The sequence below is a fragment of the Pygocentrus nattereri genome, chromosome 30, assembly GCF_015220715.1.
Source record: "Pygocentrus nattereri isolate fPygNat1 chromosome 30, fPygNat1.pri, whole genome shotgun sequence".
Lineage (NCBI taxonomy): Eukaryota > Metazoa > Chordata > Actinopteri > Characiformes > Serrasalmidae > Pygocentrus > Pygocentrus nattereri.
The window spans coordinates 834021-860330 of NC_051240.1; the positions used below are offsets into that span (position 1 = coordinate 834021).

General features: G+C 42.0%; 2 protein-coding genes across 2 annotated transcripts in view; one reads left to right on the forward strand and one right to left on the reverse strand.

The window, feature by feature from the left end:
* hs6st3a (heparan sulfate 6-O-sulfotransferase 3a) overlaps positions 1-22953 on the reverse strand; it is a 41877-nt gene extending 18924 nt beyond the window's left edge. The window contains exon 1 of the mRNA XM_017712916.2: positions 21789-22953. Coding sequence (XP_017568405.1) covers positions 21789-22318 — 530 coding nt within the window. The 5' untranslated portion in view covers positions 22319-22953. The remainder of the gene's footprint in view (positions 1-21788) is intronic.
* The window catches only part of LOC108436404 (voltage-dependent L-type calcium channel subunit alpha-1D-like), a 64087-nt gene that overhangs the window by 20907 nt on the left and 16870 nt on the right, over positions 1-26310 (forward strand). The gene's annotated exons all lie outside the window — the stretch shown is intronic.

The window sequence follows — 26310 nt, forward strand, 5'->3', positions numbered from 1 at the left end:
ATCTATTCTACTTATTTTGAGCGTGTTGTTGTCTATTGTATATTCGTTATTTTTCTTAACAGCGACATCAATAAAAAATCCTTGTACATCTGTTCTAAGTGAATAAGATTTTGATTCTCATTCTAAAGACTGAAGTTCAGTCTTTTCTCTCTAAATCAGGGGGCCATTTAACTCACCTCGGTCAGAGTCACAAACAAGGCTGTATTGACTGGGGTGAGTGCCAGTTGAACATGAGGCTTCATCTATGGCCCACTCACGAGGGTAGGCCTGAGGAAATGAGGACTGCGCAGTCAATACCACAAGACAATTTTCATTCATTAGCATCAAGAATCCAGGTGTCACTGAATAGTCTGTTCTTGGAAAATGGTTAAACTAACTAACAAGATCAATCAGAAGTCTGTTCTTTCCCAGAAGAGGGCAAAAAAACACACACATTGGTGAGGCACTCACAGGCACATGAGGTAAGGCACTCACAGGCACATACTCATATATTAAGAAGCACATTAGGACATTTCAGCTTTCTATCAAAACCTTATACATCCTCATTCTCAATTAAGGCCTCTCCACATAACTTTACACACACACACACACACACACACACACACACACACACACACACACACACTGCTGTGTATCAAATATATATTAAAACATGATTGATTACTCTGGGCTTTGTAATTATGCCTATAGTTAATCAAACGCGTTAGGCCTTCTCTTCTGCTCAGCCTCAGCTATAAGGAGAACTCACTTCACTACATCTACCTAGATTCCACAGTAAAAACAATTCATGAATGGCCTTAAAAGCATGTGAAATCAACATCTGCCCAATTTCATGTTATACAATGTGCTTTGTGCTTAACTGGATGCACTTAATTGATGACTGATTAAGCAGACTGATCATGCCTGAATGGTACAACAGTGTGATACAATGTGGCGAGTAAAGTCACCTCCCTGTGGTCTGCCAAGAAAAAAAATGTCAGAATGCTGAGTCATCATTGTTCAGGTCCATAAAAACCCTGCATTTTTGCTTTTACTTTCTTCCACTGTTGGCGTGATCTTTGCTAGCCTTTAACAATCTTTCTGACCTTCACATATCCTCTCCATTCTGAGCAAGGGCTGTCTTAGTGTATGAGTCATTCTCTGAGACTAGAAAGCATGCTGTGCAGGAAAGAGTTTTGCACTATAGGGGACAAATGCAAAATAGATTAGAGATGTTTGTTCAAAATCCTGCAAGTGTAATGAACCTGGCCATTTGGATAATGCAGCCGAATTACAAAAGAAATTGAAAATTTTGAATATGTCAATTCACTCAGAGTGAGTACAACAAGGGTTAGTGTATGATTGCAAATTAATAGGACTACACATGTCTCTGAAGTGATGTAATTGGCAAATTGTGCTATTAAACAGATGAAATAACACAATGAATCTTTGAGATGAAAAAACAAAGATTCCAAGACGGGTTTATTTGGAGCAATGCCATAGATTAGCCAAGTTTAGCTCTGCAAATGTAGCTTAAACATACAGCCTGACTGACTGACTATGCTCATAGAAGATTTTAAATGTCACTTACAGACAAACTTGGAAAAAATGTAATACTGAGTTAAGAGCCACTTCAAAGAATTCTGGAGCTGTATTAACCCCATCCATCCATCCATCCATCCATCCATCCATCCATTATCTTCCGCTTCTCCGGGGTTCGGGTTGCGGGGGCAGCATCCTAAACAATGAGGCCCAGACCTCCCTTTCCCCAGCCACTTCCGAGGCGCTCCCAGGCCAGCTGGGCGATATAATCACGCCAGCGTGTCCTGGGTCTTCCCCGGAGTCTCCTCCCAGGTGGACTTGCCTGTGACACCTCCCGAGGGAGGCGTCCAGGAGGCATCCTAACAAGATGCCCCAACCACCTCAGCTGGCTCCTCTCGACGTGAAGAAGCAGCGGCTCTACTCCGAGTCCCTCCCGGATGACCGAACTTCTCACCCTATCTCTAAGGGAGAGTCCGGACACCCTGTGGAGGAAAATCATTTCGGCCGCTTGTATTCGTGATCTTATTCTTTCGGTCATTACCCAAAGCTCATGACCATAGGTGACGGTGGGAATGTAGATCGACCAGTAAATCGAGAGCCTTGCCTTGTGGCTCAGCTCTTTCTTTACCACAACAGACCGGTAAAGAGCCCGCATCACTGCTGACCCAGCACCAATCCGCCTGTCAATCTCCCGTCCCCTTGTACCATTACTCGTGAACAAGACCCCAAGATACTTGAACTCCTCCACTTGAGGCAAGAGCCTATACCTAACCCAGAGAGGGCTCTCCGCCCTTTTCCGCTTGAGAACCATGGTCTGTATTAACCCAGTTCACACAAAAACTACTGCTGTGTACCTCCACACACTACACTTCTAGATCTCCCTGATCATCTGTATCATTTCACAAGGGTCAAAGCACAGGCCAGATAGAGAAGCACACTTTATTTTTTCATACCACAGTGAGGCTGTGACAGACAATGGTGATTGGTGAATGAACACCTGCCACACATACTGTCTCTCTCTGACACAGAGACAAGGACACAATGGTGATGAAATTCGCATTCCAAGCACAGATGCATTGTTAATAGTCTGATTTTCCCTATGCACTGCAGTGCTTTGAGAAACAGTTTTTTTCAGTTGCATCGCCACTTGAGAAATTGGAGCAGATGGCAGATTTTACAGTCAATCGGGGATGCAGCAAGGCTCGAGCCATATCAGCAGCCACAGAGGCTACAGAACAAACAGCCTGCCATTACCATACCGACGGCGAAGCATGAAGCCCCTAAAGGCCGTCTTTAACCCCTCTGCTTGTATGCACTGACTCATTGGCTGCTAGCCGCAGCAGTCTTGGATGCTCTGGGCTCTAACACAAACAGACATGGGTGTAGATAGAGGAGGGAAAATGTAGTATAATGTGAAAGTAATGTGAAACTCGCCCACCTGTAATTTACTACAATCCTGTTAGTTCAGTGTAGACAGATCAAAGCCTTTTGCTGGTGATGCATGCTATGATACCTTCTCATACAGTAGCATCAAAACATCTGAGATTCTAAGGAGTTGTTCTTTAGTAGGGACCAACATAGACCCTCATCTTACAAGACCTTATCTTACAGATCTTTCCACTCTTGATCCCACTGTTTATTCTCACTCGAAAACTTGTGGTATGATGATTAACCTATGTATGCTCCACCCACAAGTGCATTTGTGTGTACATTGCTGCTTGTACAGCAACTGAGCAAAAATTCCATTCAGTCTAATGTGAAATTGTAGCGATCTTTTTCAGAGTTGCTACATTGAGTTATCAGTTTAAAATGTTATGCTACAGAATTGGACATCGCTGTGTCTAATTGTGAAAATCTAGGTAGGTTGGATGGTTAGTTTTATTACAAACACACATCTTCTAAGCCGCTTCTACTTCTGGGTCGGAGGGGGGGCTGGAGCCAATCCCAGTGGTCATTGGGCGGAAGGCAGTCGCAGGGCAGACCGACAGACAGACATATTCGCTCACACACTCACACCTAGGGGTAATTTACCATGTCCAATTGGCCTGACTGCATGTCTTTGCACTGTGGGCGGAAACCAGTGTACCCGGAGGAAACCCACACGGACATGGGGAGAACATGGGGAGAACTCCACACAGAAAGGACCCTGGTCACCCAGCCAGTGAATCGAGGCCCTACTTGCTTTGAGGCACCACCGTGCCACACTAGTTTTATTACACAACAAATTCTGTTGTGTAACAAACCTATTCTTTTACCCTAGTCTTGTCTGCAAAGGGCTTGTCTGCAGGACAGCATGGACATTATGGCAGTACATTACAGGGCAGACAGGCAGACATATACATTCACACACACACACACACACACTTACACTTAGGGGCAAGTTACCATCTCCCGTCAGCCTGACTGCATGTCTCTATACTGTGTAACTGGAGGAAACCCATGCAGACATTGGGGGGAACATGCAAATTCCACACAGAAAGGAACCTGGTCACCCAGCCAGCAAATCAAACCTAGCCCTGTCTTGCTGTCGCTGCTACCCCTATACCTGTTTTAAAAGCATGCAAAATAAATACTATTAGAAATTAATAATACACCCTATGTTTAGAAATTTTGACAAAAATGTAGACATGAGCAGAGGCAGAGTGTAACCTGTTTTCAGACTGGGAGTTGCATGATGCAAACTAGCCCATCCCAAACTCTAACTATATTTTCTCTGCTATATACACACACGGAAGACAAAAAAGGGTAAAAGAGAAAAGCTGGCAAGAATTCCAGTTACTTTTACTTCTGAAAATTGCTAACTTTTTAAGAGGTAGCAGCTTAAGAGCTAACTTAACAGGCTTTAAACAGGGTAATCTCTTCCAACTCTATGAGAGTGACCCAGTACAATTACCAAACCAGTGCTTTACCTCTTAAAGAGGGGCCTCTGATTTAACCCCTAAAATAATATTGGCTTGGTTGTATCATTTACAGTCTATGTGTGTTCTTGTGTTTATATGTGTAGGTGTGTGTATACTAGAAGCATGTGTATGTATTCTACCCTAAAATGTTACTAGCGCACTGGAGATTCACTGATCCAGTTACCCACTCCAGTTTTGTAAAGCTGATCAAATCTTGTGACAGTTGCTGCAAAATAAATAAATGAATAAAGTGTTTTGGTGTGCAGAGCATGGTAGGTCAATCGGTGTAAACCAGAAGATTGGTTCCTCCTATGACTTAGGAATTAACTCTGAGGAACCTTTTCCAACCCATTTCAAAGCTGCTTTGTGAAAAAGTTGTAAAACATGCTATAAAAGTAAGATATATATACATATTAAATTGAAAAATATCATTATTATATTACAACACAATGGTAATCTAGGACACTAAGACCAGTTTGGATTTAAATCTCTCCAAATCTCATTTCCATAAAGGACACATCCATAGACCTCTCAATGTCACCAGACACTGTAAGGTGTTATGGTAATGAGGAGGTGTTTATTCGGGCTTTTCACATGCCTAAACGCTTACATCAAGAATCTGTCACATAGAATTATGGGAGAGATTATCCCTGCCAACCAGAAACAAGAATCTGTTTAGGTGTAATATGAGGGCATATGTACATTCTACATCATTTTACATGTAGCAGGCTTCAAAAAGTACGTCTTAGTGGTACATGTACATATGTAGATAAAAACATGCTACCAGCCGTTAGAAGGTCAGTGTTAGATGCAGTGATAAGTGACATATTGCCAATTTCATTATAATCCTGTACATAAGAGCAAATATAGACATGTCTGAATGAATTCGTCAGTGTCATGAAGATGATATTTACAGCTTGGCTAGCTTGAAGAACCCTCCCTTCTGTCTCCAAGCCTGTCACACAGACATCTCAGCTTCCACACCACGCTCCGGAATGGTCTCCACCTAATTGGGGTGTCAATTTTACTTCCCTAGTAAAAGGATCGCAGCTTTAAATGCTGCATTTTGGAATGCAATTGATTTTATCATAACAAACACAAGATCATTTTCCAGCTTGCTAGTGATCAGCTCATTTTCCAGGAAACGCCACATGGAGATACTAGAGAGCAGTCATTAACAGCTATGCATAAATCAAACCTGACATTGACCTTCCGCCCCCGTTTAGTGGTGGGGAGCTGCTCAACAGTCCATTAAAGGTATCACTAGCACATGTCTCCAGCCATTGTCTCCTGAAGAGCAGGTCTATTAGCTGGCCACCTCATGCAGAACAGGACTACTACAAATCATGGAGAAATCCTCAAGACCAGTTGTAGTAAGAGCAAGACCTATTAAACATCCTTTAACTGGATTAGTCCTTGTTGAGAACAGGAGCGAGGCATACAATAATTGTGAATTGAGAGCTTCATGAAATGGGATTTCATGGCCAAGCAGTTTCACACAAACTGAAGATCACAATGAACAATGCCAAGCATTAACTGCAGTAGTGTAAAGCACACCGTTACTGGACTCTGTAGAAGTGGAAACATAATATCTGTAGTGATAAATCATGCTTCACTATCTGGCAGTCTGATGGACAAATGTGGGTTTGGCAGATGCCAGGAGAACACTACCTACCAGAATGCATAGTGCCAAAAGTTTGGTGGAGGAGGGATAATGGTCTGGGTCTGTTTTCTGGGTCCACAAAGACATGGTTTGAGGAGTTTGGTGTGGAGGGACTGGCCTGCACAGAGCCCTGACTACTACCCCACTGAACACATTTGTATGAATTGAAATACTGATTGTGAACTAGGCTTTCTCATCCAATGTCATTACCTGACTTCACAAATTCCCACAGACACAAAGTCTTGTGGAAAAGCCTTCCTAGAAGTTCATAGTATCTTTATGTTAATAACTCAGAAATGCAAATGCTCAGAAATAAACTAGTAAGAAAATACTGCGCATCAGGTCTTTGATGAAGCCTATTATGTTCGCTAGTAAAAAATTGATATGTTAAAAATACATTTAACTGAAATGTTTTCTGATCTTGGTCTAAAACTGCTGCAATTGTAGCATACACCTGCTTACAGAGGGTCATAATTTCCCTGTAGTAAAAACCCGTTGACCAAAACACTTATAAAAGAAGCCGATATGCAGGTTCTTTGAGGTTCTTTGGGATTCATGTTGTTTTGGTATTTATTGTTTTATTTATTATGTAAATTGTTATTGTTTGAGGTAATCAATTGTTTACTGCAGAAGATGCAGAGATTAAAGGGGAATTTCACCAATTTAAAAAAATCAGTCTAATTGAATCATCCAGATGTACTCAAAGTCGTTCAGAGTGGTTTGACATGAAATTGTTAATTGTAGAAACACTTACTCATTTTCTTTAAATTGGTGGTGATGTTATGACCAGTGGTTGCAATGTCTACCGCAGAAATATAGCCATTATATTTACAATGTAAAATTGCCAGTACACATGGACTTTAAGTTTCTATATGTAATGTTGATAGTGGCAAAAATGTGCTAAATAAATAAACTCATTTTTATTTATTCATTTTCTTTGGTAACTATTTTTGCTGAATAATCCCCTCAATGTATCTCTTCAGTAAATGTAGTTGAAAAATACATTTTTGGCCAAAACATTATTTCAAAATTATTGTAAAACTATAAGTCAAGCATAATCATCATATTCTTAGCTATTTAATGTAATAATTTTCTGTCAATAATTTTAGCTTTTAGAGGCATTAAAGTCCTCAGACATCTGGTTCCTATCACCACCACTGTGAATAATTCTAAATTTCCCATCAAATCATTCTTAATAACTTTTCACTCTTAGACATTGAATTGTGCTGAAATTTAGAAAAATTAAAGGAAATCTTCTTTATGATGAAAAACACTGAAGTGCTCCTTTGCAGAGCAGAATGAAAGTAGAACTCCAAGTCATGAGCACACATGTATGAACATTTCACACATATTAATGTCTCCTTTTTCTACCCCCTCTCTGTCCGTCTAACCATCTACCTTCATTAATTGCATACGTGCCAAAAGGAAAGGAAAAGAGAGGACATAAGGCTAATGCTCGCTTACCCGTTTAGCTCATTTTGGCAACAAAAGGCTCTGCTTGGGAGGGGTATCACTTTGATCCGTTTTCATTAGATAAGAGCACAGACAAGACTTGCTGCTATGATCTTGGGATGCTGAGCTCACATGAAAAACCCATCTCTACAACTCACAGCAGTGTGTGTGTGTGTGTGTGTGTGTGTGTGAGTGGGTATGCGTGTGTGCACTCAAATGACTGAATATGTGCAAGAATCAGCTCTTTTTTTGGCATTAATTTTCCTGAGGGGATTGTTTGCTGAACTCCAGCTTTAGGTAGAACAGTGGGACACGTAAACGAATATATCTTTAAAATATACGCTATCGATGAAGAAAAAACAGAAGACCTTTTGTAACATGCACATATGTGGGATAACACTAACAGCAGTAAAGGGAATACTCCAAGGTTTTCATGTCTCTAGCATATGAACTATTACCCTGGATGAAAATATCCCTGCACTTAGTAAAGAACAGAAAACCTATTGGCTGAAAACATACTTGTAATAGGATCCAGTGGGAAGATGTTTCAGCTCCTGTAGATGTGTTTATATTTTAAGGCTGTTTTATGTTAACAGGTTTTCTGCTCTCATACAAAGCACAGGAAAACATGTCTAATTATTGTTCAGGTAAGCAAACTTATGCTTTATTGTGTAAAGAGTAAAGAGCAAGAATAATGCTGTAGTATTCCTTTAATGAAAAAAAAAAGCACAGCAAAGATAATAATAATTAAAGCAGTCATACAAAAAAGTTCATGCTTTACTTTTTCATTATGGTTACTGTATAGCAGTCTTTGTAAAGGATGGGGAATAATACATAAACACATTTGTGGTGTTGTGTCTTGGGTAAATGTCCTGCTGTGACAGATTAAATGTTCATGTTCAGTGCCACCAGGTCTCCAAGGTAAATAAAGTGAGTTTAAATCATGTCTTGCTTTCCTGACCTTAGTGCTGCTTTGATTATTCATTTAATTTGATCTCACATAATTTATCACTGCAAGAGTTCAAGTATAACTAGCAGGGGGGCTTTCACACACAAGCATCAACACAAAGGGAAAATATTTATAGTAATCTGCAGAACAGTCTGAACAGGTTTAGAAGGTTTTAGAGGTTTAGAAGGCAATTTATTTCAGGGACCCAATTGTTCTTTAAAGCAATTGGCCACAAGAGACCATGGGCAAGGGGTATTAGACATGATACAAAGCAGTCTGGTGTTAGTCCTTCAGTTCTGACAATGACGTCTTGCCTGGTGAACGCATGGAAGTGCTCAAATATAAATTCAGGGAAAGGTCATTGTTTAGCTGATTCACTCTCAATTGCTAAGCATCTGCCTTTGGCATTTTTAGCTGATCCTAGATACAGCACTGGTCTGACTTATGGTGGCACTGTATCAAACTGGTTCACCTAGCTGTTCCTTCATAGCCTAAAAACTGTAACTATGCCTAGGAACATGTCCAATTTCCCAAGAGTTTAGTGGAAAGGGTCAACTTCTACTCATTTCTCAAAGACAAAAGAGAAGATGTGTAAGATCTCAGTTAATGTGAGGAAGAGCACAATACCAATCTAGAAAAGAGCTTTTTCAACAATTTTCAGAACAATTGTTAAACCAAACCATGCTTGCCAGCCCAACATAATGGGAAAAAATTGTCCATGACAAGTAAAATAGACCATTGAAGTCGTGTTGTCATTTTGTAGTCAGCATCAGTGCCGTGTCAGGACTTCTGGGTCTGAGCAGATTTCTCTCTGGTAAAAATGAACAGTGTTTCCAAAAGTTAAAAAGCAAACACATTTTGCCATATGACAGTTTTCCTTCTGATGTCTCTGGATTCTGTGAATTATGAAGTTGTTTATCATCCAAAATGCCAATATTGCTACATTCAAGCTAAAACTGCTAAGACTACCTCACCAAACTACGCCACGCAAACCAGCAAGCTTCATCAAATTTAGTAGTTAAGCTGCTTAGCCTTTGGTCAAGTCAAGTCAAGTCAAGAGGCTTTTATTGTCATTCCATCTCTGTACAAGTACACAGCGGAGTGAAATTACATTCCTCCAGGAACAACACGGTGCAACAAGGAACACAAAGTACAAAGTGCAAATGTGCAGACATCATGCGCAAACAAAAAATTAAACTAGAAACAATAAATACGATAAATTAAACAGACATTAGACACAGTAAACAGACAGGACAGTGCAGCAGCGACACAGCACTCATTCTGGATATGAGGTCGTGGAATAAGGTGCAGAGATATTAACATGATGTGATCTGTGAGTCACACAGTCAGATGACAGACATAAACTGTTATGTAGTTACTAAGGTAGAAAAACCTGAGTAAAACAGTGAAAACATAGTGTAGCAGCAATGTTCCAGAGCATCAAAGAGTTGTGTGTGTGGAGTATGTTTGTGAGGGGGGCGGGGTTAGCTCAGTCCTAGTGATTTTAAAAACCCGATTGTTTGAGGAATAAAGCTGTTGCAGAGTCTGGCAAGGTGGCACGGATGCTCCGGTACCTTCTTCCAGACGGCAGCAGTTAAAAAAGTCTGTATGAAGGATGGATGGGGTCATCCACAATGCAAGTGGCGTTCCGGATACAACGTGTGGTGTAGATGTCCATGATGGTGGGGAGAGAGACCCAGATGATCTTCTCAGCTGTCCTCACTATACGCTGTAGGGTCTTGCAGTCAGAGGCAGTACAATTCCCAAACCAAGCAATGATGCAGCTGCTCAGGATGCTCTCCACAAACCCTCTGTAGAACATGGTGGGGATAGGAAGGGGGAGATGAGCCTTCTTCAGTCTCCGCAGGAAGTAGAGGCGCTGCTGGGCTCTCTTGGCTATGGAGTTGGTGTTGACGGACCAGGTGAGGTTCTCTGTGATGTGGACACCGAGGAACTTGGTGTTCCTGACGATTTCCACAGCAGAGCCAGTGATGTTCAATGAGGGGTGGTCACCTCGCACTCTTCGGAAGTCAACAACCGTCTCCTTAGTTTTGTCTACATTCAGAAACAGGTTGTTGGCTCCACACCAGTCTGTTAGCCGCTGCACCTCCTCTCTTTACGCTGACTCGTCGTTCTTGCAGATCAGACCCACCAAAGTTGTGTCATCAGCAAACTTGATGATGTGATTTGAGCTGTACTTTGCGGTACAGTCATGAGTCAGTAGAGTGAACAGCGGTGGACTGAGAACACAGCCCTGAGGGGCACCGGTGCTCAGTGTGGTGGTGCTGGAGACGTTATTTTCTATTTTCTTAACTGAGGTCTCTTAGCCAGGAAATCCAGGATCCAGTTACAGAGGGAAGTGTTCAGGCCCAGCAGGCTCAGTTTTCCAATCAGCTGCTGAGGGATGATGGTGTTGAAATCTATGAACAGCACTCTAACGTAGGTGTCTTTATTGTCCAGGTGGGTGAGAGCCAGGTGGAGTGTGGTGAAGATGGCGTCGTCTGTTGAGCAGTTGGGGCGATATGCATGACTTCTTGATTTCAAGCTTCTTGAAGCACTTCATGATGATAGGAGTGAATGCAACGGGATGGTAGTCATTGAGGCAGGACACTGGAGAGGCACAGAGATGATGATAGTGGACTTGAAGCACGTTGGAACAACTGCAGTGCTCAGAGAGATGTTGAATATGTCTGTGACATGCTGTCGGATCCTGGTGGTTTTCATGGCTTGACTCTGTAGAGTTCTCCACACATCAGCAGTGGACAGACACAGTACCTGTTCACTCTGAGAAGGTGTGGTTTTCCTCACCGTCATACCATTCTGTGCCTCAAACCGAGCATAGAAGTTGTTAAGCATGTCAAGTTAGGCATCACTGTCACAAGCACTTGGAGGTGACTTGTAGTTGGTGATGGCCTGGATGCCCTTCCACATGCGCCGTGTGTCAGCAGTGTTTTGAAAATGATCATGGATTAGGCACGGTTAGCCTCTTTGATGGCCCAAGAGAGCTTGGCTCTTGCCACCCTGAGGCTTCCTTTGTCTCTTGACTTGAAAGCCTTGTCGCGGGTTCTCAGCAGCATGCATACCTCTGCAGTCATCCATGGTTTCTGGTCGGGGTGAGTTGTGACGGGTTTGGAGACGGTAACATCATCAATGCACTTGCTGATGTAGCCAGTCACTGATTCTGCGTACTCCTCCAGGTTGATGGAGTCACCAGTAGGTGGGGCTACTCTGAACATCTCCCAGTCAGTGTGCACCTGAAGAGCAGAGAGAGCTCCTGGCGGCCAGGTTCTCACTTGTTTCTGGTCTGGTTTGGCACATCTGATGAGCGGTCTGTATGCTGGAATGAGCATCACAGAGATATGGTCCGAGTAGCCGTAGTGGGGGTGGGGCTCGGCCCAGTATGCGCCGGGGATGTTTGTGTAAAGAGGGTTTGTGTAAAGAAGGATGTTTGTGTAAAGAGGGTTTGTGTTCTGGAGGTCACTGATAGCACTGTACAGCTCGTTCAGTGTGGCGTTAGCATTAGCACTGGGAGCTATTATACACAGTGAACTCGGCTCTCTAGGCAAATAAAATGGCCTGGCTCTGACAATCGCAAACTCCACCAGTGGTGAGCAGTGACTGGAGACAAGCGCCGTGTTTTTACACCATTCAGTGTTAATGTAAACACAGAGGCCTCCACCTCGAGTTTATCACACAGCTCAGCTGAACGGCTAAGTGGAGCTCGTCATCCATGTCTCCGTAAAAACAAAAACACAGCAGTCCCTGAACTCACACTGGGTAGCCCGCTGAATCGGGAGGTAGTCAAGTTTATTCTCCAAGGAACAAACGTTAGAAAGAAGGAGCAATAGAACGGCTGGTCATGTGGGGTTAGCTGTTAGCCTAGCATGCACGCCAGCTCACTTTCCTTGCTTCTACCTCCTCGTGCATTGCTTTACGGCCAGGGACCGTAGCAGGCCTAGCTCACGCAGCTCTCCCCGCAGTTCACTTGGAAGCAGAGATTGTGGCTGATTTCTCAGCTGTAGCAGGCTCTGACAATGGTAGATGATGGTGCTGGTTGAAACAGTCATGATATCTAGTTTTGGTCGGGGGGACACCGTTTTGCTATTCCCGAAGTGGCCGCTGCAGCTACTCACCGCGCCGCCGTAAATTTAATATTCTGTTATATTCTGTCAGGAAAAAAAGGAACTATACAGGTACGTCTTTGTTCATCATTGTGCCAAAATAGTGTAATGCTAATAGAAATTTTCTAAGACACTGCAATCATCTACTAGTTAGCATTGATGATATCATTGATATGCTGGCTCAGCCCATCATATCAGACTTCAGAGATTGTAAGCCAATCATATCAGACCTGAGGGAGGGGGTCTGGTACTACTCGCTCTGCCAAGTAACTGCTTAGTCCGTAACCACTAAACTTCAGCGATCTATGGTTGTGAATTATTGGGTACATACAGAAACCATGTGATCCGAGCAGTAATCCGCATGTGCATCTTCAATATTAAAGTCAAAAAGGCACTAAAAGCAAGCTTTCTCTGTGATGTGGAATATACTATGGAGGAGTGCATTGATCCATGAAGGTTAAGGAAGTATAATATGTTTCATGTATCCCAGCATGCTCCACAGACTGTCAGAGATATCACTGAGGCAAACTCCCTGCTCCACACCAGTTGTTAGTGGTCTGAGGCTAAAGCTTCAGCTCAGCCATCCAAGGCCACACACTCTCACTTGTTAGGGGTGGGCTGTGAGAGACTCGTTGTTTAGGAGGTGTATCATCACTGGCTCAGATAAATGAAAGTGATGCTCTGAGCCTCATAGTGTATGGCTCCTCTTGCTGTTCATTTTTCAGGTTTAGACAGGTCTGACAGGCTGTAATTCCGAAATGTGGTTAAAATTTAAATAACGACTGAGTGCACCCTTCTTTTCTTGGAATCTTGAGAGCGCTGCACGAGAGGGAAGAAAAGGAGATTCACAAGTGCAGGCCAGTTGGAAGACAAATGGAACCTTCATCTTTGTGGCAGAGATGGAATATGTAAGTGGTGTCAAAAAATGAAAAACAGTATATCTGCTCTGGAACAGGAGTGCATATTAAAACTGCACCGTATATGATGTTCTGTTTGCCCTCTATAGGGAAACACAGTGTTCAGGAGTGGAGAGAGAGACAGAGAGACAGGCGAACCCTCAGGAAAAGCATTTTACTTCATCCTTTTTTTTAGCACTTGAGTAAGGGAGGAGAGACCAGAACATGTGCAGAGGTGTAGGCTTTCCTTGTAAGAGCAATCTGGTGTGTGTGTCTGTGTGTGTGTGTGTGTGTGTGTGTGTGTATGTGTGTTACTTGATACTACACACATATCAGTTTCACTGCAGCCGGTACAGTGTTCCTCACCACTCATCCTAGACCTTAGAGTAAGTTATTCTTGGAAGTCCAGGAAAGCCTTGGGGGAATAGGATCTGGAGGTAGAGGAGGAAAATGATAATTTTACAGTAAGAGAAAAAGGAAAGAGAGCAAGATTTATGTCATTTTACTTAATTTCCAGTCAAAGAAAATAGCAGAAACATAATTAACAGAAAATTACACAACCATCAATATCTAAAGATTTTTGCAAGGTTTTTGCATTTTCTGCTTCTCATGATTCAGATAATCCCAAAACTTTTAATGATGTTGAGGTCTGGGCAGAAATCTGAAGCAAGAGCAGAGCTTGATTTTCTCCTGTGTCTCAGAGATGAAAATTTTCTCTATGTCTTTTAATATTTTTTTTCACTTGAGTTAAAGTAGGTAAAATATTACTCCAGTAAAAGTAGAAGTCCTTACTCTAGACCTCCACTTGAGTAAAAGTACTAAAGTATTTCCCTTCAAATGTACTTAAGTATAAAGTAAAAGTACTAAAAGAGTAATTCTGGCTCTGATGTCCTGTTATCATTTTTATAACCAGACTGGCTTCATGAACTCATTTCAGGTGAAAGTCCTCCAGCGTCTCTCTTGGTAAACCAGTCTTTTAATAGAACGTCATTAATTAGTGACGCTGACGTCTATTAAAATCATCATAAGCACAAAACACTGAAGGTAAACAGTTTCCATCAGGGAGAACCGAGTGGCTCTGAAATCACTTTTTACACACAAGCAAAGTTTCAGTTTAAGATTACTTTGTAAATTAGCTACAAGTTGAATAAAAACTGGCTTTAAACTCAGGATCACAAATAAGTTTTCCTTTACTGTGTTGATCTGTAGGCCTCTGTTCATAAACATAAACTAACCCAGACTAATTTGCTATTTACATAGCAAAAAGGTGGTCTCTGACTTTTTTGCTCAGTATTGTACATTTATGTGTGTGTGTGTGTGTGTGTGTGTGTGTGTGTGTGTGTGTGTGTGTGTGTGTGTGTGTGTGTGTGTGTGTGTGTGTGTGTGTGTGTGTGTGTGTTTCTGCAAATGTGTAATGGTATTCATGCATAAGTCTCAGCATTACTTAACAAAGTAGACTGAGTGCTTGGAAACTGGATAATGGTTAAAGCTCCATCTAAGTAGCAAAGTCCCATGGCACTTGGACAACAGTCAGTGTATTTCAGCCACTTGCTCTCTCTCTCTCTCTCTCTCTCTCTCTCTCTCTCTCTCATTTTTTTTCTGCAGTAGCTCTTAAGTTGATTGTTGGCTAGCCTCCAATCATTTGCATGTCATTTTATGGATTGTCGTGGTTTGGTTAAAACAATGCTGCATTGTTCAACCAACTTTTCTTACAGGTGACCAAATTACTTGGATACATTCTGTTGCTACACACTCATCTGCCACATGAAAACACATGAATCAAAAATGTCATCTCTGTCTGTATTCTGGTGATAAGAGCCTGCACATAGCAGGCTTAATCAGCTACATTCAGCCTAAAATGCCATTCACAAATGGAATTTGATAATAACCTGGCAGATAATATAATACAAAATATTATGCCACTTCCCCTGGTTCCTCTGGTTTCTATACTGTGTAGCATTCATACGGCATGTAAGAGTGCTGATTAATGGTGCTGCTATATAAAGCAAACTTCACTTCAGTGCACTTGGGCTGGGTCTTTGGTTTTTAGAACATCATTTTTTTTACACATGATATTTATGAATGAAGGTGAGAGCAATAGTGAACGAAAATAATCCAATAAATTAAAAATCACATTAGACATGGGACCATGGCAGCCAATGACAGTTCTCTTTAGTGCATCGGGGTGACGTGCCACTCATATTAAGACAGAGATTTCAGCATAAATCTGGACAGTAATCTCCCCCTGAATGATAAGATGTCTTATCTAGCCAGCACTAATCTTCCTGGAAGAATCTGGAAATTACAAGCATCTCCTGAATTCTTCAGTAGTATAGGTCACTGCTGCTCTCATTAGAACCAGACCGCAGTAAGGGTGTAGGATCATGTAGAATAAGGTTAATCCTCATATACACCCACTTATACAAAATCATGTACATGCCATGCGTAGAAGGAGAGAACAATAAAGGGAAAGACAGGGGCAGTGAGTGGATAGCATTGCATTTTCAGCTGTGATCCAAGGCAGTTAGGCAATCATTTCACATTTCTTAACATTCTCACATTTCTAAGTGTGTCTCATGCGATAGTAACTGTGATAGGTAACATGATCAGCACGCCTGGAGTGCAACTACAGAGGCCTGACTAAGTCTTTTTATTGGTGACATGAAATGACAAAGCTTCTATCTCTTAGTACATGGAAGCATACCAAAATTTCAATTAGAATGTAATATGTAAAATGAGAATGTATTTGCATGTTTGCATTTACATTTCCCACTCCTATATGCAGTGTTGAGCTCAAAATGAAAATTCAAAGCCAATACTGTGATTTTAATTTGCCCTTTTTTATACTGGTATTAATATTTCTTTACACAAGGATTTGGATACTTTTTGAGTCTTTTTATTTAAACTAAGATATATTTACACAGCTGCATGTTGTCATGGACAATGGGAACTTGTCCTTCTCACCAGCTTCATTTTTGAATTTTCTGGACCCCTTAAACAGTGCAGGTACATTCTGGTGCTTCAGTGCCCAAGGTGGTTGTGTGATTTACACTTCTATGTGTACCAGTACAATTACAACTAAATCATTTTATAAGTGAATTTCTGGTAATAAAAAAGTGGAGCATAGCAATATGTCCACCATATCTGATGCTCAGTATGTAAGTTATAAAAAAAGCTCTCAGTGCTGGATTAATCTCTATCTGCCGCATCTGTAGCCTGTGGTCGGCTAACACGGACAATAATTTTGACCAGCTGATAAAAACAGAAACATCTGCTACGTTTGATTAAAGATTAATTGTGGGTTGTGTATAAAGACTCATCACAGTATGGCATATTGCTCTGATTCGCTCCATCTTCTAAAGGAAGATTGACTACCATGGCTTTAGATATGGCTGTGCTGTTGGTTCTGCCCTGATAGGACGATTGACAGGTTTAATAAAAATGAAAATGCAGTCTGGTCAAATGCAGTTTCAAAAGCATTCTGGCATATTTAAATGAGTGCAGTAGACAAAAATATGTAATTGCAAAGAGGTGCTGTTTCCCATTTACATTAGAATTTTGGCAAAAGTGTTACTAGAGAGTGAAAATGCATATAACATAAATTACATGTTAATTATCATTTTGAAACTACTATTGCAAAATCACATAATCGCATCTGCCAACTCCTGGACAGTCTGTGGTGCAACGTGGCGTTGGTGGATGGAGCGAGACATGATGTCCCAGATGTGCTCAATCGGATTCAGGTCTGGGGAACGGGTGGGCCGGTCCATAGCTTCAATGCCTTCATCTTGCAGGAACTGCTGACACTCTCCAGCCACATGAGGTCTAGCATTGTCCTGCATTAGGAGGAACCCAGGGCCAACCGCACCAGCATATGGTCTCACAAGGGGTCTGAAGATCTCATCTTGGTACCTAATGGCAGTCAGGCTACCTCTGGCGAGCACATGGAGGGCTGTGAGCACAACACCCATCTGTGGACGTCAGGCCCTCATACCATCCTCATGGAGTCGGTTTCTAACCGTTTGTGCAGACACATGCACATTTGTGGCCTGCTGGAGGTCATTCTGCAGGGCTCTGGCAGCTCCTCCTGTTCCTCCCTGCACAAAGGTGGAGGTAGCGGTCCTGCTGCTGGGTTGTTGCCCTCCTACGGCCTCCTTCACATCTCCTGGTGTACTGGCCTGTCTCCTGGTAGCGCCTCCAGCCTCTGGACACTACGCTGGCAGACACAGCAAACCTTCTTGCCACAGCTTGCATTGATGTGCCATCCTGGATGAGCTGCACTACCTGAGCCACTTGTGTGGGTTGTAGAGTCCGTCTCCTGCTACCACGAGTGTGAAAGACCACCAACATTCAAAAGTGACCAAAACATCAGCCAGAAAGCAGAAAGGTACTGAGAAGTGGTCTGTGGTCCCACCTGCAGAACCACTCCTTTACTGAGTGTGTCTTGCTAATTGCCAGTGATTTCCACCTGTTGTCTGTTCCATTTGCACAACAGCTGTGAAACTGATGGCCAGTGTTGCTTCCTAAGTGGACAGTTTGATTTCACAGAAGTTTGATTTACTTGGAGTTATATTGTGTTGTTTAAGTGTTCCCTTTATTTTTTTGAGCAGTGTATATATCCCTGAAAAATGATACTTTATAGGAGGAATAGAGAAGAGAGAGGTTAGACATTCAATAATCCATCTGTAAAAGAAAGAGGACAGAGGAAAGCCAAAGAGCCCAGAGTGCACACCTCAACATCTTTGAATGTGTTTGGGATTGCTTGGACTGTGAAAAGTAAAAAATGTGAAAATGTAACCAACTTCCAAGTCTGAACTTTGGAAGCACTGGAAAATATCCCTGAAGATTTCTATCAAATCGGGACAGTGTCTCTAAAACAATGACAAAAAGTGCGAAATTTTGAAGTTCTATTTAGTTGTTGAGACTTCTTTGTGTTATTTGATAAATATATGATCATTTATAATGTCATTTCATTTAACCTTTTTAAATCATAATCTCATAAAGATTTATTGTTTAAACTGGAAACTACATCATTTGTACATTAAAGTGTCATCTCTGACTCCAGACTGCACTAAGGGTACTGTACAGCACAGAAGTGGTAATGTTAAAGATTGGGGCTGTTTCCTTACAAGGGTTTGTTTACATATTTACACAGTATTTATATATCACATATAAATATACAGTACTGGTAGGTGGTTACAAGCTATACATGTAACTTTACATGTATACCTATATTTGTTTAAATTACACTCAAATAAATTTCTTATAAATACAAATAAATAAATAAACAATACTTTGTGATTTTATGTCTGTCACTGTCCTTGAGGAAGCTCAGTATTTACAGTTTCCCTTCACTCCCTAGCTTGGCTGACCAATCCTTCATTACATTAAATCAGGTGTGCAGTTGATGGAATACAACAAATACATACAATGGCTGGAGTGTACTGAGAAGCCAGGAACTAAACTGTATTCTTCTAGACAAGATATTAATGACTTTAAAAGCACACACACTGCTCAGATGTGTAGGAGTGTATTATGTAAGCATATTTGTATCATATATACATATGCTGTGACCAGGGGCACCTAAACGTTTGTATATGAATATATAAATAAAGGTGCCAGAAGAGTTCTCACTCTTATAGAAGAGTCATATTTAGTACCATAAAGAACCTTTTGGGTTTTTCCAGCAATTTTTCAACCTGATCTCTGTTTAGAAACCAATGTGCAGTGTAGTTTTAAGTGGTGAACTGTGACTAATAGAGTTAGGCTTTCAATTTGGGCCATAAATGTCAAAACTCGGTCAAAACATGAGACAAAAACCCACCTCAATGAATATGCTAACTTCAGCTAGCATCCGTATAGGATTCTATCTTCTAGTTTGTTAGCACTAAGATAACAATGATTCACATGAACACTTTCTGACTAGGCTGAAGCTTCTTATTAGAGTTTTCTGTTCCACCTTACATTGTGCAGCTGTTACACTGTGGCACATTTAGGCAACAGAACAGCGTTTAAGGTGGAACTGAAAATTGGTGGCACCATTTAACCTTTTGGGGTCTAAAGGCACTTTCTCATTTCCAAAATTAGACTTTCCAAAACCACTGCAGCAACTTCAGCAGCTATCCACTTTTTGCCTTCAATTTCATGTCTCTGATGTCAACTGAATGGAGATGGAAGGGTTTTGAACGTGATGGGTCAGTCCTTAGTGATTTTCTGATTGTCCATTGGTCAGTTTCACACAAAATGATGTGAAATGTAGATGGACACAAGAATCCACCAGACAGATGATGTGTATCGTCACACGAGGCTCATGTTGAGTATGTGTTACATATTCCTGAAAGAAATGATGTCATGTCCTGGATTATCTAGGTGACCTCAGGGCTTATTTGGGTGATGACCACATGTGGATACAGAGAGTGCATGCTGGAAAGTCCTTTGCTTAATCATTTTAAGTAAAGCAATATATGTTTGCATTGGAAATTAAATAAATAATAATGGACTCATAAGGGTGCATCATAGCAAAAGGGTGCCTCATAACAAAATTATCTCTGAAATGGACATTGTTACTGTTGAAAGAATAATATTAATATGTTATTAAAATCAGGTTTTATTCCACGCCATTCGGACATCTCTGTTGGTCCGTTTATGGTGAAATGTTCAGACAACGAAAAACGTAGCTGCCATTTCAAATCTTGTTACAAGGTTTTCATATGACAAAGAATAAACTGGTCTGATCTTCTGTAAACCATTTAAGTAAACTCAGTCAGTGAGTGCTAGAGTGCAGGGAACTGTAGTGCACCTAATGTATGCTGAAAATGCAGCAGTCCTTCATGTGTTGCTAATCTAAAACCCCCGGCTCTCCATTCAATTTCAAACATGCTGGACATGCATGGACAGACAATGGCACGCTATCTTCCATTTCGAAGCCTCTCGGCTTACAGAGGTGTGTCCCTGACACCTGCACACACATCAGCTGGTCACTGTTGCTTTAATTCTGCTGTTTACATGTCACACTCTAACCAATGCAAATATAAAATGCAATTCTACAAACTGAGTTGTGTCTCCTTCTTGAAGGAAATAACATTTTCTCCATGTGGCGTCTTGAGCTTAGGATTTACCGGATGAGAGATTTCAGTGCAGGGTAGGATTAATGTCCTGAAATAAGCTAACAGATGGACAGTTTCTCTCACTGTTTGCTCAAGAGCTCATGTTGCAATATGACACCAACCACAACGTCAGTGATCTTGAAAATGTCACCACTCTGCGTTGTTATCTCTAGCAGTATAAAGAGGCAACTGGAACGTTCTTGCTGTACAACGTCTGGTCCTTTGTTTCTCTGTGAACTTTGCCTCCTGCCTGTGCCTGACAGACTGGGTCATTGTGTAACATAGTGCAAAGACATCCTGTATTGCTCAATGAGTGAATTCCAAGACTTTAAGGCCAACTTGAAATGAATGAGACGCACTTCCATAAAGGACAAGTCTAGGGAAAACCTACTCTCTCTGAATTTCACCTGTTAGGTCCAAATGAACTGCTTGCAGCAGATGTGTAGCAGCAGATTAAAGTGCTGTACTTTATTCTTGTTCTCATAGGTAGCAGTATGATAAAGCTGAGCTCTCACCAGCAGCCCTACCCCACTTTTTTAGAGGTTCTCATTAATCTTCAGTGGTAAGCAGTCCCTTTAGTGAAGGGCTGTAAACATGCATTTGCGCTAGCGGTGGAGAACTCTCGGGAATATAAGGGGGCAGGAAGATGACAAAGGAGCAGAGCGGGATGTGTGCTTAAAGGAACAGTATTCTATGACTACAGAGAATATATGAGCCTACAGTTCAGTACAGAGCCCTGAAATAGAGGTTAAGGCACTGTTTGAAGCACTCACAGCACTTCTGAAGCCCTGAGCGCAGTAAAAGAGCTTCACTGTGATTTCACTAAGCTCCTTCTCTCATGCACCAGTTAGAACCATGCAGCTTTCCCAGTGTCCTTCAGCTGCCTTACATTGCCTCAAACGCTTGTTCACTCCATCAGGGCATCAATGGAAGGCGCTCATGCTCTAATGGTGCCAAAATGACTTCTCTGGAGCAATGCCATAGAAGAGCCCCCAAAACCATTTTATTGCGAGGGTTCAGTGGATCCATCCGTTTAAATGTTCTGTGTGGAAGTGGTCCAAGTAACCCATTCTGTTTTATATGAAATGCGAGAAATGCATTTAGTGCGCGTGCTTTTCTCATAAGAAACACGTCACTGACTCAAATTAGAGTTAACTTCAGTTAACTGCAAACAACTCACCTTCGCTCCTGCGGCGCGTCTTTTCTCTGCTTTTTGTTCATGACAGCGGGCACGCAGCTGGTCAGCTCGGTCCAGTCCGCGTGCAGACCGCAGCTCCAGCCGGTGGAGAAGCGCGAGAAGAGCCATGACTCTGCTTTGCCCGGTCGGTGGCACGTGCACTTCTTCTGGCCGGGCTTGCAGTCGCACGGCCGCTCCAGGTGGATGTTCCTCACCAGGTGCCTCCCGAACGTGGTGCCCCCGGTCTTCTGTATATGCAGGAACACGATCACGTCGCTGCCCTTGATGTCGAAATCCACGTGGCGCTCCAGGTCTTCAAGGGTGAAGTTGAACATGGACGGAAACGTCCCCGGACCCTGCTCGTCCGGCTCTCGCGCGTCAGCCTTGCCGTCCAGCCCCGGCGAGTATTGGGACAATCCGCTCCGGAGCCGACAAGACGTGCTGTCCGCAGGGCAGATGTACTGATAGCATAGCATTACGAACAGAACGGCCAGGACAGGGATGAGAAGGAGTTTGTTGGATTTATCATCCATCGCAAACGGAGCACGTCGCTGATCACGCCATCGGTAACTCTCCGTTCAATGAGACGGGCCAGGTGGAGCTCGCAGAGAGCTCACCATCTCAGCCGCCGCGCCGTCCAGAAGTTCAACTCACAGCCCGCCGCTGCTACTGCAGACGGAGCTGAACGAGTTTGGATTCGCGCGCGCGGTTTCCCTTCAGGATCTATAAAGCTCGCGCTGTCCCCTTACGACAGTCTATCGATCAGTTTGGGGGGCTGCGTACGCGTTTTCATTTCGCCCAACTTTGAGATGACGTCTTCCAGAACGCTCAAGCTGAAACGAGCGCCTGGAAACCAGTAGATCGTGAATGAAGATCGTCTTTCAGCCCTTCTCCCTCTGAGTCAGTACCTCCATGTGAAGGTGGCGAGGCGAGGGAAGCCTACAGTCTCCATCCCGCAGCCCCCCGCTCAAATATCAAAACCTGGGACAAACGCATTCGCAGCCCATCTGCCAGAGCCCGTCAGTCCTTCTCCGAGAACGCATCATTCGAGCGTCTCCCTGAGCGGAAACCAAAAAAACAAGTAGTTCTCTTGGACGCCTCTGCGACTCGCAGCGGAGAGAGAAAGGTCTGTGTGCTTCGCCGTCAAAGTGAGACTGAACGCGCGAGGAGCCCGCTGTAATTATCCAATCGGAGTGCTGCAGAAATGTGGACCAATACAAAAATACACATCGACCCACTGCAGCCAATACCGGTTCAAACAGTGGACTATAAGATCAGCGCTGTCTATAGACTGCGCAGAGGAGCTGTGCATGTAGACTGAAACGGCCACCGTTAGTTCTGTGAGCTTATCTCCACGTTATGGCAAGCCGTAATACCCCGAGTTCCCATTTTAGTTTTCCTTTGAAGTGAGTCTTGCGATAAAGAGCAATAGATCGATCTTTCTGATCAAGTTTAAGCGGCGTCGTTATGTAGAAATACATATTGATAAGGGTTACTATGACTGGAAAAAGTGCTGCATCACTTCACTCAGACAAGCACATCATTCCCGCAACAATAACATTCACTGCCTTTCAACGGTTTAGGATAACATGGTGTTTATTCATCACTGCTGTACCAGATAAACAACCTATAGCTCAAAATACTGGCTAAAGGGATTTCACGATGTTTTGTTCACTGTTTCAAATTTTGACAACATCCAAGAAGTCATTAGATGACAATTAATACACTAAAATGATCTTAAACATCTGTAGATCATCTGTAGTTCATCTATGGGGACCATCACATAAAGTGTTAAAGATCCATTTCACTTCCGTCGTTTTAATACACTAATGTTAACTTGTTTCATCAAAAAATTGTTTTTGTATGAATGAAAACAGTTATTCCAAGCTTTGTGGTGATTCTTAGCCTCAGAGCTTCTCATTATCAAACATCATCGTTATTATGCCTTTCAGTTTGCTTACTTTTTGCACTAATTGTGATGTCATATATTTTGCTCACATGGTAATGATGCACATCTGATTTTAGACAAGTAAATTAAACACATTCATTTTACTCAGTGCATGCAGAAAGTCGGCTCTTTGCTGTAATTGCGATGTGATGTTGGAGTTTTTAAACTATTATAGATTTTAAACAAAGACATTTGCCATATGCCACTTTTGACAGAGTGTATCATATTTCATGGTGTATGTAGACAGCTCTTCAGTCTCTGGATCATGGAGAAATTAGGTAACACACAGTCTGTATGCTGGAAGCAGTTTTTGAAAATCTGGTCATCATACAGTGAGAGCCTGATGAACCACGATGCACTCAAGGAACAACACTCATTGCGAAATGGGTGGCTTTTCAGCACCAAGGACAGTTCAGAACAAAAGGTCCAATTTTCTGTGTGGCTTATGTTCTAAAAAGAGCTCCCCCAACACCCCCTGTCAAAATCAGGGCGATTTCAAGCTCCCAGAAGAGAGTTGTGAATATAAACACAGCTTTTATCTCAGTTCACTGACTTTCTGATTTCTGTTATAAGCCAGACAAAGTGAAATTAGCTGCCGATTTTAAATTGCATATCGATGATGTCACAGATGTCTCATTCCTCTCTACTGTTCTGTGGTGTCCCACAGGGTTCAGTTCTGGGTCCCCTGTTCTCTTTATATTTGCTGCACCAGGACAGATTATAAATAGATTCGATATTGCATATCACTTATTTGTAGATGACATCCAGGTGTACTTTTCATTCAAACCTACTGAGGCTCATATGTTACCAAGGCTTCTAGACAGTCTAAAGTCTATCAGGGACTGGACAGTAAAAATATCCTAGCTTAATACTAATAAGACAGAGGTTTTGATTGTTGCTCCTGAAAAGGTTCGCACTTAATTAAACACATGTTGGGCTGTTTTCTTCTGCTGTCCTCTCCATATTAAGCAGCTGACCGGGTCTTATTTTTTCCACTTTAGAAAGATAAATAAATTGAGATCTGTAGTTTCAAATGCAGAGCTAGAGATGCTCTTTCCTCCTCACTTAAATGTCTGCTCTTGATCATTTGCAAGAAATTCAGAATGCTGCCGCAAGACTACTTTTTAGGTCTGACAGACAGTCTCACATAACTCCTTTACTCATATCACTTCACTGGCTGCCTGTTGCAGATAGGATCCAGTTTAAATGACTTATTCTTACTTTCAGGCTCCTGTATATGTGGCTGATCACTGATCAGCTCTTTCTTTCAGGTGAAATAAGCTAAGTTTAAATCTGTTCCTGTCCCACAAAGACCTGTGGGGATCGAGTTTTTGTGGTTGTAGTATCTAAACTGTGGAACGCTTCGTCCACTCCTTGTACGTATATATATTTATGTATATATCTATGTTTTACTGAGAGGTGTGTATTTTTGTCATGTATTTGTGTTTGTACTTTTGACATTGTGAAACATTTTTAAATACATTTTACTTTCACTTTATTACTTACTTTAGAAATCATGTGCACACAGTGAAAAGAGCATGAGGGCAGTGGCAAAGGGGTGGGGGGGTGCGCGGGCCCACTGTGCCCAACCCAGAATTTTTTTGTACTGGGCCCCTCCAGGCTCAGACTGCCATCTGGAGTACTGGGAGATTTTACGACCAGCAGCCTGACCTGCCAATCGCACAAAGGGTGAACTAGAGCACAGCGCAGCCGCATTCATGAACATGAGGGGAAAAACTATTCCTCCCTCCGACCTCTCACGTGATTGGACATCTTAAAGTACGTTCATAGTCTATGCAAAATAAACGGTATTAAATCAGAGATGTGCAGTAGAACTAGCTGGCTAGCTAGTTTAGCCATTAAACTAGCCAACAGCATCACAGTTTGTGTTTACAACTGTCCAGAAAAGGTAGATGGAGGACAGAGAGGTGGAGCTAAGAGGTAAGAGAGAGAACATCCTCAGAATAATTAATTCAGCAACAGAACAACAGGCCAATCTTCAGCCTCCTCTGTTCACCTGAACACTTAGCTAGCCGCTACTGCTGTAGGCTGTTTGCCTTTGTCAGGAAACAGCATATTAATCCACTTCTGACCGAGATGATTACCGGACGCACGTTCAGCGTTCACTAACAAAAATAGTCCTGGTTCTGTTTCTTAGCATATTCATCTTACAAACAGAGGACCAGTGTTCAATCATGTGGAATTATATTTATAAGCTGTACTGATTCCACGCAACCCGTCGCTTTTTATTTTATTGTTCTGTTTTAAAACATTAGTTTATAAAAAGATACAAATATCTAATTTTCCACTAGGAAAAACTTTCAATTTAAAACCACTGTTGTATCTTTGAGGGAACATTTACATTGTTTGTACCTTGATAAACAAATAATGTACCTGCATGGTTCCTTTATTTCTAACAGCGTAGTTTCCATCCAAAAACTAGTTTAAAAAGCAGTTCTTCATTAAATTAAATGAGTACCTGCTGATGGAACAAATCCATGTGATGGTTAGGGTACACCAATGTTCTTTCAACTGTATTCAACTAACCTAATAAATAACTTTATTGCCAAATCAATT